The sequence below is a fragment of the Diplotaxodon limnothrissa genome, linkage group LG7, assembly GCF_057381915.1.
Source record: "Diplotaxodon limnothrissa isolate DT_005_m linkage group LG7, D_limnothrissa_male_GT1.1, whole genome shotgun sequence".
Taxonomy (NCBI): domain Eukaryota; kingdom Metazoa; phylum Chordata; class Actinopteri; order Cichliformes; family Cichlidae; genus Diplotaxodon; species Diplotaxodon limnothrissa.
In genome coordinates, this window is record NC_140602.1 from 30627917 (window position 1) to 30643719 (window position 15803).

At 40.0% G+C, this 15803-nt stretch overlaps 2 protein-coding genes across 2 annotated transcripts in view; one reads left to right on the forward strand and one right to left on the reverse strand.

Moving 5' to 3' along the window:
* Positions 1 to 15803, forward strand: part of LOC146628517 (uncharacterized) — a 171512-nt gene that overhangs the window by 152486 nt on the left and 3223 nt on the right. The gene's annotated exons all lie outside the window — the stretch shown is intronic.
* Positions 13739 to 14542, reverse strand: LOC146628523 (CD5 antigen-like). The gene is made up of 2 exons (XM_085359589.1): positions 14214 to 14542; positions 13739 to 14136 (listed from the first exon to the last, which is right to left on the reverse strand). Exons 1-2 carry the CDS (start codon positions 14527 to 14529, stop codon positions 13844 to 13846), a joined length of 609 nt encoding a protein of 202 aa, XP_085215715.1. The 5' UTR covers positions 14530 to 14542; the 3' UTR covers positions 13739 to 13843.

The following is a 15803-nucleotide window of genomic DNA, read 5'->3' on the forward strand; positions in this document are numbered from 1 at the left end:
CGCTCTCACATCATCTGAGTGCAGAATCACTCAGTGTCAGAATTACAGAGAGAGACTGAGAGTTTGTTCTTTCTGCATTCATCGAGGTTTCTACAGTTTATTGTACAAAAATGAACTGTGCTCACTCATGAATACATCTGTAGATCTATAAATAGAAATATAAATCACATTTATATTTTGCTTTCCTGCTTTAAGTTTTCTGTAATCAAAGGTATTTTAGTTTTTGATGATAACTTTTCTCCTGCTTTCCACACTGTTAGATTTATTTATTGAATAATTTGGTTCAGTTTTTGTGAAATCATTTAGTCTGAGTTTGAATCTTAGCTTCTTACCTGTTGTCTTGGTTTCAGGAAGCTTTCTGATGCTGAGGAGGCAGAGAGATCAGAGGGGCGTGAGTGTTCAGAGCTTTTATACTGACAGGAAGAGACAGATACTGTGTGATCACATGATCTCACAGCAAGTCACGGCAGGAGTTGCTGTACCTACTTTTCAAAATGAAGACTTTCACAGGTCTTTGAAAAAGTACCCGTAGGTGGAAGTGGGGTATGTTTAGAAACGTTACCTCAACCTTTTCAATTATTTACTATAATCCCAGTGATGTGAACATTAAGGTCAATGCCTGCAAAGATCAAACACTTAAATAGCTGAGTCTTGTCCTTGTATGTTCATATTGCTTCACAAGCTCTAAAGAAATAAGGAAATGTGGACTGTTAGGATGCCTGGGTCGTTGACCCAGGGTTTTTGAGTTTATTATATTATTTATCATTTCCAGTCTTTGGTTTCTTTGTTAGAGTTCTGTCTTATGGTTTATGTCTCTGTGTAATCCTTAGTTGCTGTCTCCCCTGTCGGCTATATCTCCGTGTCTGTGTCTGCCCTGGTCCCACGTCTCTGTTCCCTCTGTAGTGCCTGCCTGTGAGTCTGTGTCTGTAAGTTCAGTCTGGGTTATGTTTCCTGTTTTACTTTGAAAGTCTGTGTCTCATGTAAATGCGTCTGGCTTTGCTTCCTTTGTCTCGTTAGGCCTGATTTGCCCCAGCTGTGTTTCCCTCCTGTTACCCATTCCCTGATTGCTCCCTCTGTGTATTTAAGCCCTGTGTTTCTCTGTGTCCGTGTTGTGATCTACCCTTGTTTATGCTGTGTGTTCTGTCTGCCTGCTTATGTAAGTTTATTTGGATTTTTGTTACGTTTTTGCCGTCCAGCAATAAAAGCTGAGTTTGAAGTACACGTTTGCCTGCCGTTAGTGATGTGTCCTGTGTGTCGAAGCTTCGAATCGTGCGTCGGGTAATCGCGGGGGCGTTTTTCTGAAGCGCGTATCGAGGCTTGCTTTGATTACGTATGCAGTGACGTTCGAGGCCTCGCGGGCAGTCCGTACCACGTGACTGATTCAGGGACTGGTTCATCGGTTCGCGCCAGATTCGAAATAACATGGGCAGGAAAACAGCTGATTCCCCATCACACCGTGTTGTGGAATTGGATTACGTACGTGCTACATAGTTACTTGTGCATTTCTTCTTCGATGGAACCAGCAAGGAAGAGATGTTTTTGTTTTTTTTTTGTCTCTCCTAATAAAGTATGCACACAGTAATAAATATCACAAATGATAAACACCAAAATATAAATAAACAACACTACACATCCTATAATCTGATTTCTGTCTTTTAGTTTATTAAAAAGTGAAGCACCAAACACTAGTTTGTGTCATTATCCAGATGTACATAAGGTTTACACATCATTATAATCAAAGAGCCTGCTTCACTTGAATTGTCCACTTGATGGCGCAGTAGAGCAAATGAATCATCACAATGCTTCGAACCATGAGTCGACCAATTGGATGGAAAGCTTCAGTTCATCATGAGGCTTCATCTCACCATCACTACCTGCCGTGAGTCTGCACTTTGGGTCCACTACTCCTGCCTGCACACAGCGACACATGACATGGATTTTCTCTAGTGATGGGCAGATGAAGCCCCATGAAGCACTGAAGCTTTTCATCCAATTGGTTCACCCCAACGCGAAGCTTCATGAAGCTTCATTTGCTCTAGCAGGACACCTACTGGACGTAAAAATAATAGCTGGCATGAATTTGAAGAGTGTGGCATTTTGCACACAGCCTGTAAATGTCAACAACAAAAGGAGTGTGTAAAACATGTATATTGTAGTGATGGCAGTATACTGTGTATATTTATAGTGGCAGTATGGGAAATGATTATTTGGAAATGCTTGAAATGGAAATGATCATTTACTGTGAGGTGAGGTGTGGTTGGGGTGTGGACAGTAGTTGTGCTTTTGTAACGTTGAGGTATGGACAGCTACACACTGAGGCTTTGAGCCTCAGTCCTGCCTGTTCCCATTTTATTCTGTAAAAACTAAATTTTCACTGCTTTTACGACCTTTTTAGTGGGGAGAACATAGCTAGGATTTAATGATTTAACAAATCTTTTGAATCCTTTGTCCTCCACAATGCTAAATGGCTGGGAGTCCTCAATCACCATGCTGACCAGGTCTTCATCTATTTGAGATTGTTCTCCTGAGGAAAGACAATAAAGATAAAGCACAAATATAAATATCACACACGTAACTTATAACAGTTGTATAATATTGTTATATCATTTAGTAACATTACTGCATGCTATATTATCATGGCATTTGATGGCTCACCTGGTCTTGCTCCACAATCGGTGTTCCCCTTATTCTCATGCAAAGCTCTGTAGTGTCTAAGCATGGATGAGGTGTTGTTGTTATATCCCAGCTCCCTGGCACATAGCAAACACTTCACCTTGTACAAAAGTCAAGACAGCTCAACATAAATTGTATTGCAGCATCAGTATTATGGAAATACATCTTCTGTAGAAATTTACATACCTTGTTGGGAGGAATAAGATCAAAATGTTCCCACACAGGGGAGGACATCCTCCTCTTCTTAGCTGGCTCCATTCTCTCCTGACTTTCTCTCCTCACTCTCATAAACCTCCAAACTGTCTCTAACTGTCACTAACCGCAACTCTCCATCAAACACCCACATTGTGAATGAAGTCTGAGGGGTTTATATCGCTGTCATAGCTCGCGGCAAAGTTCGAACCACTTCATGAACCAGTCACGTGGTACAGCCGGGCAGCGAGGCTTCGGACGTCATCATTTTCAGTTCCTCCCATAAATGAAGCAAGCCTCGATACGCGCTTCGCGGAAACGCCCCCTCCATTACTCGACACACGCTCCGAAGCCTCGATACAGAACGTCCCATCACTAATTTTCTCGGATATTATGATTTGTTTTTCTTTAGAAAAAATGCATTAGCATTTTCAGTATTTCATTTCATCTATTAACATTTTCCTTTATATTATGATGCTGGATTATTTTGATACTAACGAAATCTAATTTTATTAAAGCAGAAATGGTTAAGTAACAGAATTCGCCAAATGATCCTCTAATTTTTTTTTAAGATTTCTGCATTATTATGGTGATCTGGTGATAGTTACCAATGATACGCAGCACAGGACACATGATTTGGGTGTGCCTCATACTTCAGGACCTCACACAATACCAGCGACCTCTATCAGAAATAAACCCTTAAATCAGAAATATATTGATCACTGCTTTATTGTTTTCAGAGAGAAACATGGGTGTAAAAACCTGAGCTCATTATTTTGGTTATCAGGCCTGCATCACTCTGTCCCTGGTTTCTGAGCTGCTCTTGGCAGAAAGCTGGTTATTATAGAAATCTCTGGGTCTTTGTATATCAATGCTAATCCTGTCGCTCACCCTGCGACTGGCATCACAATAATTAGCCCTGCTTTGTAAATTGGTTCCTTGGCAAATAAACTGCTGATCAGATGTTCGTCCAAGAGTGTGAGGTTCAAAGTTGAGTTTTGTGTCCAGCTCTTATTGTTGTTTTTGGAACTTCTAAACATTTTAGCAACTTATGGTATGACATCACACCCCATGCGCCACCTTGTCAGTTTTGCTGATTGTTTTCATTGAAGTCTTGGATGATCCGTTGCTGTAAATTATGGGATGGCTTTTTCTCCTGTCCTTTCATAAATTTAATAAATGGTTCCAGTATATCCATTGCTGAAGGAGGTAATAAAGGCAGCACTGAAGATTTCTGTGGCAGAAACAAGCTTCCATAGTTTTTTGCCTTTTCTTCTCTGGGAGCTTGTTGAAGAGTAATCTGCTGATTGAGTTCAATGTGTTCTGTTTTAAAAGCTCACTCCTACCTGCAGTCTCTTTCTGATGCTTGGTCTGAGAGTTTTTCTCCTAGATTATCCCAAATGGTCATACTGACAAGAAGCCTCGGGATATGCTGGATCAATTACAGCTGCAGTCAGCTCGGAAGCACAAAGGTGGATGTGTTCAATGTTTAGTTTTCATTGCTCTTTATGCCTGGGACCGTTTTACTTAGTGATATTAAAGTTTAAATGAAATAGAGTCATTGCACAGACATGGTTCAACCAGAACTGAGAAAGAAGTCGAAGAAAATAAAACAAAGATTCTCACATGCATCAAAAACTGTTCACATTTCTTCCAAAAAAGCCTTTTTCACTTTGCAAAAACTTAGGGTTGGGGTTTTGGTCCTCACCATGACCATTTAGATTTCACTGGGTTAAAATTTGGAAACAATAATCCTAAAGGTATCCAGCAGGTGGAGCTAAAGAACGTTTTCCCTCCATTTACTACTAAAAATATAAGAAGCATACAGTACTTGGTTGAGATGTAACATTTTAAGAACAAAAGTATAGATACCCCCCTGCCAGAGCGATGGTGGCTGAGACGCAGCGGAGCAGAGGTATAAGTGCCTGGCTTAAAACAAGACACATTAGCTGCATTTTACCTTCAGTTACTCTTCATATAGTTGGTAGGAGGCAGGCCATGTTTCTTTTTACTGAAAAACATTACACCAGGTAACCTGCAGTGTTGAAAACATGTTTTCCGTCGATGTTTGCTACCCTACAATCCGTCCTGCTCTGTAGTAAAATCAGCGACATTTGACCGTCCTGTTGCTCCCATTGAAATGTATACAGCCTATTTAAAATCTAAAACTTCAAATTGTCCGTAGCCTATTGTTGTTACCACTGTCCTGTTTGAAATGGATACTAACTAGCTAACTGACTGAATGCCCCTTAACATTTTAACTCCCATTGTGTGTGTGTGTGTGTGTGTTTGTGTACAGAGAGACAGCCAAGTTCATAATGGATATAAGGAAGTTTGTTTTGTTTTTTTTAAAAAGGAGCCACATTCAGGTAAAAGTGTAAGATCAAATGATCCGTCTCTCAAAAATAATGTTGGATCAGTGTTTCAATGTTTATATATTTTAATAGATGTTCATGTGGTTTGGTTATTTGCCTTTTGGTTGAAAATACACTGAGAGAGGACTTTGTGTTAGCGATCTTAATAGTATTTTTTTCATATTAATGTAATTTTTCACCTAATTGAATCTATCTGTGTATGATTTTCAGTCCAAAGAGGAGAACGTGAGGAGAAAGTACAAGGTCAGGAAGAACCAGGTAAGAAAACAGACAGGGAACAGTGACAGGCAAAACAGAAACTGTTAAACTGACAAAGAGAAAAAACCTGATTTTACTCAAACAATCTGGAAGTTGTGTCCTCCCTATATTAAAGCTGCTGTACAGAATCTGCAAAACAAACTGGGTTGAAACATTTTTGACCCTCTTTAACAACATTCCAATATAACATTATCATTGATTGGGGAGATTAAAATTAATAATATATTTTTATGTGGTTCAACCACAACTCTAATAAAACCTCAGCCAGTAATAGGTAGGCCAACTTTTGGACTGTCCAGTTGTCTGTATGACTGCCGCAGTACATACATCACATTTGCACACTATCAGAAAGAGCCAAACAGCCCTGGTGGAGTGAGGAGCTGTAAAGAGAAGCAGAGTGCTCTGTTTATATTCTAAAAAATTTTAAGCTTGTTTCAAAGATTCTGTACTGCAGATTTAAATGTTTTCCAAAAGCACACATACACTTATTAGTGTTTCTCAAACTTTTTACAGTGTGAGAAAATGTCAAGCTCTCCCAAGTATCACTATGAAAGCATGAAACTCAGAAACTTTACAACACAAAATTAGTATTATTAAATTAATAAAATTAGTGCCTGCAATAAAGATTTTTTCGTACATTCTATACATTCTACCACAGGCAAAGCTGCCTCCATTTCTATAGTTTTTTTATTAATATTTTGTAATAATTTATTCTGTTTTGGGAGTGTTTTTTTATGTATCTGTATTATACTGTTTACTTTTTACTCACTATTGGCGTCATTCCCCCCCCCCCCCCCCCCCCCCCCCCCGTAATTAAGGTTACGGTATGTATTTTTTTTATTCCAATCCATTCTTCCTTTGCAGCATTTAAATAACCTTTATCAGATTTGATAATTTTGTTACAGTCTTTTCAAAAAAGTGTTCTGGTTTTCTTCAATTGTGTGAAAATGTACAAAACGGTGATGTCATGTTTTGTGACGAGGACCCAGGCACAGAGAGACTTAATTTAATTTAATAAAGAAATTTGCAGACTTGCACAGAGATGGTAAAATTTTGATGACTGATAACAGAGACGAAGACAGCAGATGACGAGCACATGGAGGAACAGGGGTTTAAATGCACCAAGGAGACAGTCAGAGGGAACACGGGACAACTGGAGACATGTAAGGATGCAGGGACTGAAAGAGCCAGGGAAGAAGTCTCATCGTGACGAGTAAAGTTCATTGCCTGGCTGGGCAGTTCTCTGGGTGCTCAGCACCCCCAAAGCTCCACTCCTAGAATCGCCCCTGATTAGATCTATTTGATTAATAAATCATTTTAATAAATAAACCTTCCCTGTTTAAACATGTGCCATAGTGTGGTCTCCCTTTGCATGTGACTTCTTGATGTTTGTTCACACACACACACACACACACCTCAGCATAAATGAGTACACCCCAATTATATAGCCACACTTAAGACTACACAATTCGAATTAACAGGCATTAAACCACAAGTAGAGCTGGGCGATAGAACGATAACGATATGTATCGCGATATAACTTTTACTCGATAGAGAAATTAAGCTATCGCGATAGACCTCGCCGCTCTTGTCCTCAAAAAAAAAAAAAAAAAAAAGGTCAGCCAATCCAAATTAAGTAGCGCAGAGCCGAACCAATCACAGCCGCAGCGTCACGTCGCGTGACTTGTTACGTTCAGCACAAGTGCCAAGCCGCACGTGTGTTTGTTTGGGAAGCAGCCAGCGGGTAATGGAGGAAATGAGTGTGCCGACTAGAAAAATCAACCGAGCGTGACCGAAGAGAAAACCGATGATGGTTCCAATGCCGGAGAGATTGTCGAACGGAAGAGCCATAGAAGTTCCGTAGTGTGAAGGTATTTCGGCTATTTCAAGTCTGACAAAAAACAGAGTAGCGTGCACTGTAAATTGTGCCGAAAGCAAGTCTGGAAATACAATAAACTGGTGCATGCGTCACACTGCGCCACGTTATTGTTTCGGTGAAATGAATTTCTACAATACTGTTACTGTTAATTCTACTCTCTGCAGTGTTTAAATGCTTACATATACACACAGTTACTGTCCGTCCACACATACGACTCGGTTCTGCTTCTATGCCCCAGCTTTGTTTACTTTTTCCCACCGAGGCTTCTAGACTTCTGATTGGCCAACATTTCTGCACGGTTAGGAATCTAGCGCCACCTGCTGCTTTGGCATGTTCATAGCAGCGTTTTCCTTCATTTCTGCCTTTATGTGTGGATGGGATTATTTTTTAAAACGAAAACGGAAAATCTCCGTTTTCAAAAATACCCGTGTACGTGTGGACGTAGCCTCAGTCTCTGACTGGAAGCGCTAATTCGTCATTCGGCTTTTGTCAGACTAAAGTAACTGTTAAAACAGTTTGAAAAGATAAGCTATACAACAAGGAGAGATTGAGAATTTCCTTTTAGTTCTCAATTTATTTGATATTGACAAAAGTTAGTCAGTTTTGTCTGTTCTTCTGTAAAACAAACTAAGATTTATTTTTAGAATTAATATTTTGTTTCTAAGTGGAATTGACAATTTAGCCTGTTTCGTTTGTTCTATTTTGAAACTTAAACGCTTTAGCAGCTGCCTTTTGTGTAGTTTGCAATATTTGCCTTTATTTATCTGAAAAAGTCTCATGTTCCTTAAGTACATCTACCCTGTTGAACTTATTATGGGAAATAAATATTTAAATAAAAACAAGCTGCTGATTATTTCACATTTTACTTGTGAGCAACGGCACATTTAAATCTTACAAATATAGTTATTTGGCTTATATCGTGATAGATATCGTTATCGCCTGAAATGAAAAAAACATATCGTGATATGAAAAAATCTCATATCGCCCAGCTCTAACCACAAGTGAGTCTAATGATTCATTTAAGAGGTGTCCAGCAGACGGGTAACTATAAAAGGGCATTACTTAACAAATAAAAGCCCTTCCCATTTCATGCTGTCAGCAATGGCTCCACATGGAAGAGAAATGTCTGAAAATCTGAGAAAGGAAATCATTTCTTTACACAAAAAGGTGAGGGCTACAAGAAGATCAGCAAATCCTTACATATCAGTCAAAATACTGTAGCAAAAGTGATCCAAAATTTTAAGAAAGATGGAAGTGCAACCATCGTACAGAGATGTCCAGGCTGCCAAGTTAAGTTGACATCTCAACAGGAGCGTCTTCTGATGAGAAGGGTTGAAGAAAATCACCATGCAAGTTCACTGCAGTTAGCTAAAGCAGTAGAAAGCCAAACTGGAGGGACTGTTTCCTGTGACACCATACGGTGCACACTCCATAGGAATAGCATGCATGAGTATCGTCCACAAAGGAAGCCTCCCCTAAAGACCATGGACAAAAAGCATGCCTAGAATTTGCTAGGGCTCATGCTGAAAAAGATGAAGACTAATGGGACTCTATACACCGGAGTGATGAAACAAAGATCACTGTTTTTTGGAACTAATAGTTTATAGCTGCATTTCATTGATGGTATCATGAACTCAACAATGTACTGCTCTATAAGATGCTGCCATCACTGCGTACACTTGGTCGTCACGCACTTTTCCAACATGACAATGATCCAAAACACACATCTAAAGCTACTGTTGCATTTCTGAAGAAAAACAGGGTGAAGGTGATTGAAGGGTGAAGTAGGTCTCCTGAACCCAATCGAACACCTGTGGGGAATTCTGAAGCGACAAGTTGAGCATCACTCTCCAGCATCCAGGCTCTAAAAGAGGTTATTCTTGAAGAATGAAAAAAGATAGACGTTGCAATATGTCACCAACTTGTTCATTCCATGCCTAGAAGACTTGGTGCTGTCCTTGAGAATCACAGTGGTCATACAAAACACTAGATATAGTAGTTTATGTTGTGCGGTGTATTCATTTTTGCTTCAACCAGTTTGAGTAAAACTGAAGATTTTATGATCTAAGTTACATTATTAAGCTTAATTTCATGTTATGGAGTTAAACAAGTGTTCAGTAAAACTCAGCCTTGTGAAAATTTTGGATATTGTTCTTTCGTTCACTGAGCTACTGTTTAATTTTGTACTTTTTAAAGGGGGTGTACTCATTTATGCTGAGCACTGTGTGTGTGTGTGTGTGTGTGTGTGTGTGTGTGTGTGTGTGTGTGTGTGTGTGTGTATGTATATATATATATAATACGGCTCTGTGTCTTTTTACGTTGCGCACTGGTTCACTATCACTCACAAAAATTACCAAAACACAACACAAATCCCGCCAATGATTCACTTCCTTATAAACCGCTGAATCAGGTACCCAAGCTGTGAAGTACCAAATGAAGCTTCGGATGTCTGGCGTGAATACAGTACCTTGTCCTCCAGCACTGCAGTGAAGAACCACGGAGCCACTTTAGACTTCTAGTTTTGATAAACCTGCCTAGATCAGGTGACCCTGAACAAGGAATCATCACTGTTACAATTCTTTTTCTATTTGAGGTTTACATTGTAGTTTAAAGTCTAGGTCAAAAATAATTGCAAGCTGTGAATTTATGCTCTTAGCCTTAATCTCACTGTCTGATAACAACAATGACATCACTCAAATCCAAGAAAATCTGACCATGCTCACAAAGTATAACACACCTTTTAGTTTAGCTGCTGGGGGACTTTCCCAAGAGGCACTGAGCACGATGGAGTTGTTGGATACAACTTATTAACCAAACTCATTAGCTGATAACACTAAATCTTTTAATGTAAACTGTGTTATTTTCAACTCCTGAAAATGGTAAATCCCTAAGGACCCCAAAGCGCTTTACACTGCATTCAGTCATCCACCCATTCACACACACATTCACACACTGGTGATGGCAAGCTACATTGTAGCCACAGCCGCCCTGGGGCGCACTGACAGAGGCGAGGCTGTGGGACACTGGCGCCACCGGACCCTCTGACCACCACCAGTAGGCAACGGGTGAAGTGTCTTGCCCAAGGACACAACGACCGAGACTGTCGGAGCCGGGGCTCGAACCGGCAACCTTCCAATTGCAAGACGAACTGTGAACTCTTGAGCCACGGTTGCCCCGAAAATCATCAGTTGTGATGAAAAACAACTGGAGGCGATGTGTTAATACCAATGGGTGACTTCAAAATTATTAAGTCTCTTTCTTTGCTCTTTCTCAGCTTTCCTGAGAGGCTATATAATACAGTATGCCTCATTTAAAAAGAGGCAAAATATTACTAAACTTCAAAATCTAGAACGTCAAATTAAACTTGCTGATTTAAAATTTAAAAATGATTGTTCTTCATTAAATTTGAATGAATTGACCAAGTTAAAATATGAATTTAATGCAATACTGTCACAAAAAGCTGAATTTTCTCTATTTCGTGCTAGACAAAAACACTTCGAGGAAGGGGATAAGGCCGGAAGGCTCTTAGCAAGATATATTAAACAGAGAGAGACTATGGCTATGATCTCAGCTGTTAAAGATAATAATGGACGTCTTTTCTTTAAACCTAAAGAAATTAATACAATATTTAGTAATTTTTATAAAGATCTTTATAGCTCGGAATCAAGCATTTCAGAGAGTGATATAAAGAAATTTTTGTTATCTTTAAATCTTCCTAGGGTGTCAGTGGATCAACTGAAATATTTGGACACTCCCATTACCGTTGAAGAGATAGTGGGAGTTATTAAACACCTGCCCTCTGATAAAGCACCAGGCCTGGATGGATATACAGCTGAATTTTATCAATCCTTTCCAGAAGATCTTGCGCCACTGCTTTTAAACACTTATAAGGAATCTTTTCAAGAGGGTAGGCTCCCACCTTCACTATCTGAAGCCATCATTACACTTATCCTAAAGAAGGATAAGGACCCCACTGACTGTAAAAGCTACAGACCGATAAGTCTGACCTCCTATGATAGTAAGATTTTATCTGGCTAATCGATTAAACCGGGTAATAACCTCTCTTGTACATGTAGATCAAGTTGGTTTCATAAGCTCACGCTCTTCAGCTGATAATATTAAGAGGTTAATTGATATTATGTGGGCGGTTCAGGGCAGCCATTCTCCCATAGCTGCAATTTCGCTGGATGCCGAAAAGGCATTCGACAGAGTCGAGTGGAGATATTTATTCGCTACTTTAGAGTGTTTCGGTTTTACCAAAAGCTTTATTAATTGGATTCAGCTTATATATGTACACCCCAAGGCATCAGTACTCACAAATGGAATAATAGGGCCTTCTTTTGAACTAGGTAGAGGAACCAGGCAGGGGGATCCCCTCTCTCCACTTCTTTTTGCTCTGGCCCTTGAGCCGCTGGCAGTGGCTATTCGTAGGGAGCCCAATTTTCCAGGTGTCAGTATAGGGAGAGACTGTCATAAACTGAGGTTGTACGCCGATGACATTTTGCTTTTTATATCAGACCCAGAAAAGTCTTTAAACTCCTTGCAGGCAATAATAAATACGTTTTCAGCTATTTCTGGTTATAAGGTGAATTGGACCAAATCAGAGGCCCTTCCGTTAACTAATTATTGTCCTAGGTCACTTTTTCAAACCGGTATGTTTTCCTGGCCTCAGAAGGGCATTAAGTATTTAGGCATCACCTTCCCGCCTCATTTGTCAGACCTGATAAAGATAAATTTTGAACCTTTACTCAGTGATATGAAAATTAATATTGATCGCTGGTCTCAGATGTATCTCTCAATGTGGGGAAAGGTAAACGTAATCAAAATGGTATGTACACCTAAGTTCAATTATTTGTTGCAGGCTCTACCAATTCATGTTCCTTTGAAATACACCAAACAGTTTGACCAGCTCTGTAAGTCATTTATATGGAATAATAAAAAGCCTAGATTGAATCTGAGAAAACAGCAAAAACCAGTGGACAGAGGTGGGTTAGGGATGCCTAATCTACTTTTATATCATTATGCTTTTTCTCTTCGGCATTTGGCACATTGGTTCTTACCCCCTGAGAAAGTGCCTCCTTGGTTTTCCATTGAAAGTACTGCTTGCTCGCCATTTACACCATTATATAGCTTATCAACTAATTTGTCCCCCCGTATCCAATCACACCCGGTACTTTCTCATTTGAAAGAAGTATGGAAAAGAATGTCCAAATTATTCACATTTGATCCATATCTTAACCAATCTGCTGGTATTTGGTATAACCCCAAACTTTCTATTTCTAAACTACCCTTCTTTTGGAAGCTCTGGTTTCAGAGAGGTATAACAGTGTTGGGGGATCTTTATGAAAATAGTATATTTAAATCATTTGGAAAACTTGCAGAAGAATTTGATTTACCTAGACAGGAATTTTGGAAATACCTGCAACTAAGACATTTGATGGCCAATACATGTGGTTCATTCGCAAAGTTCCCTTTAAGCTGCGATTTTCTGGAGGAAATAAAAAAAAAACCTTTGGGCGTGGACAAGAGGCATCAGCTTATTACAAAATGCTTTTATTAGCTTCTGATCCTAACACACTGTCCCTCAAAAGAACGTGGGAAATGGACTTAAATCTCAACTTTACAGTGGAGGAATGGAATGGCATCCTCAGGAATCTGAAAAAAATGTCACGCGAATTGAGTTCAAGATTGGTTCAATTTAAGATTTTAAATAGAGTATACTGGACACCCTCACGGTTGCATAGGGTGGGTCTAGCGACTGATGATGCATGCTGGAAATGCCAGCAAGGAAGTGGCACACTTTAACATTTGCTCTGGGGGTGCTCCAAAGTCCAAGATTATTGGATTCATATTCACACTGTAGTAGAGAAGGTTGTAGGTCAAGGGGTCCCATTTATGAACAGTCTTTATGTATTAGGAGACCCTTCAGCTTTGAGTCACTTATCCACTTCTCTTGCTCATTGGGTACAAACGGCGATTATGCTGGGGAGGAAGCTGCTGGTGAAAGAGTGGAAGGCCTCATCGACTCCTACCTTCTCTCAGTGGTATACCTCTTTGGGACAAGTGGCAGCTTACGAAAGATTATCATATAGACTGCTAAATAGACTGGACGACTATAATGATAAGTGGGCTAACTACTTTTTACATACAGGTCAGTGACGTATCCGGCTAAAGTAGTTAAGGTCGGACAAAATAGGATAGCTGTAATGTGGTCTATGTGAAATGTTGGCATCATTTTTTTTTTTTGTGGGGGGGATGGAAATATGCATTGATTCTCAATTTGTTCTGTTTTTGTTACTGGGAATGTCCATTCTGCTATTCTGCTATCTTTTGGTTTGTTTTTTTTTTTTTTTGGGAGGGGGGGGGGGGGGGGGGTGTTTGTATATTAAAATCTAATAAAGTTTGAGTCATAAAAAAGTCTCTTTCTTTGACCTAGAGAGAATGGTTCTAAGAGCTTCCTGGCCTCTTAATTGCCTGAGCAGGTGAGATAGAGGGAGTTGTCAGAGTCATATTGGGATACACAATCTTGTAGAGCAGATGTGGTCAGAAGGCAATGACCTAAAACAGACCATACAGCTCTTATTTGAGGTATCTTTCTCTGTCTGAAAGAAACAGCAGAACCACAACCCAGATGTACACAGAAGACATTAACTGTCTCCATCCTCCAATCAAATGACTCCACTGGTCTCCACTCTCCCAAATGTTTCAGCTCCAGGATTCCTTCACAGCGACTGGCTCCTCCCACAAACCTGACAGGCTCTGAACAGAAAGCAGAGAGTCATCAGTAAAGAATAAAGCGAGTTTGAACCACATCAAAGCTGCAGCTCCTCTTCTACCTGAGCAGGTGAGTCCAACAGCTTTGCCAGGTGAGCAGCTGTTTCTAGCTGAGCCTGAGCTTCTACAGTCCAGGAGAGCAGACTCATGGCCTCCACACTGGTACTCTTTGCTCCACACTGGAGCCTCCACTTCTCCATACAGCGCCCCCTGGAGGACTGAAGGAGGCCCACAGCCGAGCTCCCTACAGACCGCCTCTGCATCCTGCTGGTCAAAGTCAGCTTCACACACTGAGGACCAGCTCTGGTTAGACTTCACCTCCAGTCTGCCTGAACACAGACTGGAACCATTCAGCAGCCTGACAGAGTCTGGAGACATCAGAGAAGATCAAACAGAGAGATCAGAGACAGCAGACACACAAGAAAAAGATGGCAGCAAACAACTATTCACTGATTCAACCTCAGCACAACTGTAACATGACTTCATCATTAACAACAGAACACATCTTTATAACGGCACACACCGCAGACATGTTAACACCACATTTAGATTCAAACACCGGACCAGCTCTCAGTAAGTCATTAATATGTGCATCTGAATGGTCCTAACCTGTGCAATAAATAAATAAATATGCATGAAAAATTCATGTTTCGGCACCTGGTGATTTTGTTCTCACCACAATGTGAACATTAGTGAATCAGGATCACTGTAAATAACAGGCTTGTGCTGCCTCAACCAAGTTTATCTGAAAAAGGGACAAAGACACCAGGACTCATTCACAAACAGTCCTTAGTACTGCTGTTACTACTGCTACGAGTGCTATTGCTGCATTACATGTGAAGAAAAGAAGAAAATGGAAGGAAAAGATGTAGGCTTTCATCTTTTCATGAAGATACTCTAATATTATCTGATTGTATCTTTCATTAAAATGGCTTCTATCCTTGCTGGTCACTTTCTGACATTTTATTAGTATAATTTGTTTCTCATTGGAGCTCTTGGTGGTTTACAGTGAGCCTGATTTGCTGACTCTTGGTGGTAAAAAATGTGCACGCTTGTTTTTTTCAAGTTATTGATATTATTGTGGTTGTGTGTTGTTACATTCTTCTCACATGTTATGTCATACAGTGGGATGCAAAAGTTTGGGCAACCTTGTTAATAGTCATTATTTCCCTGTATAAATCGTTGGTTGTTACAATAAAAATGCCAGTTAAATATATCATACAGGAGACACACAGTGATATTTGAGAAGTGAAATGAAGTTTATTGGATTTACAGAAAGTGTGCAATAATTGTTTAAACAAAATCAGGCAGGTGCATAAATTTGGGCACTGTTGTCATTTTATTGATTCCAAAACCTTTGAACTAATTATTGGAACTCAAATCGGCTTGGTAAGCTCAGTGACCCCTGACCTACATACACAGGTGAATCCAATAATGAGAAAGAGTATTTAAGGGGGTCAATTGTAAGTTTCCCTCCTCTTTTAATTTTCTCTGAAGTGTAGCAACATGGGGGTCTCAAAACAACCATCATGGTTTAGGGCAGAGCTTCCCAAAGTGTGGGGCCTGCCCCCTAGGGGGGGACACTGCTAGCGTAATGGACAGGGCTCCCACACAAACGCAAAGCAGGAGATGAAGCATCGCCAAATGTGTTT

Excerpts from the sequence above, each read along its gene's own strand:
- LOC146628523 (XM_085359589.1), bottom strand. The coding sequence starts at position 14,529 with ATGTCTCCAGACTCTGTCAGGCTGCTGAATGGTTCCAGTCTGTGTTCA. Across the intron at positions 14,137-14,213 it reads TGTTGGACTCACCTGCTCAG|AGCCTGTCAGGTTTGTGGGA; the intron begins GTAGAAGAGGAG and ends CTTTCTGTTCAG.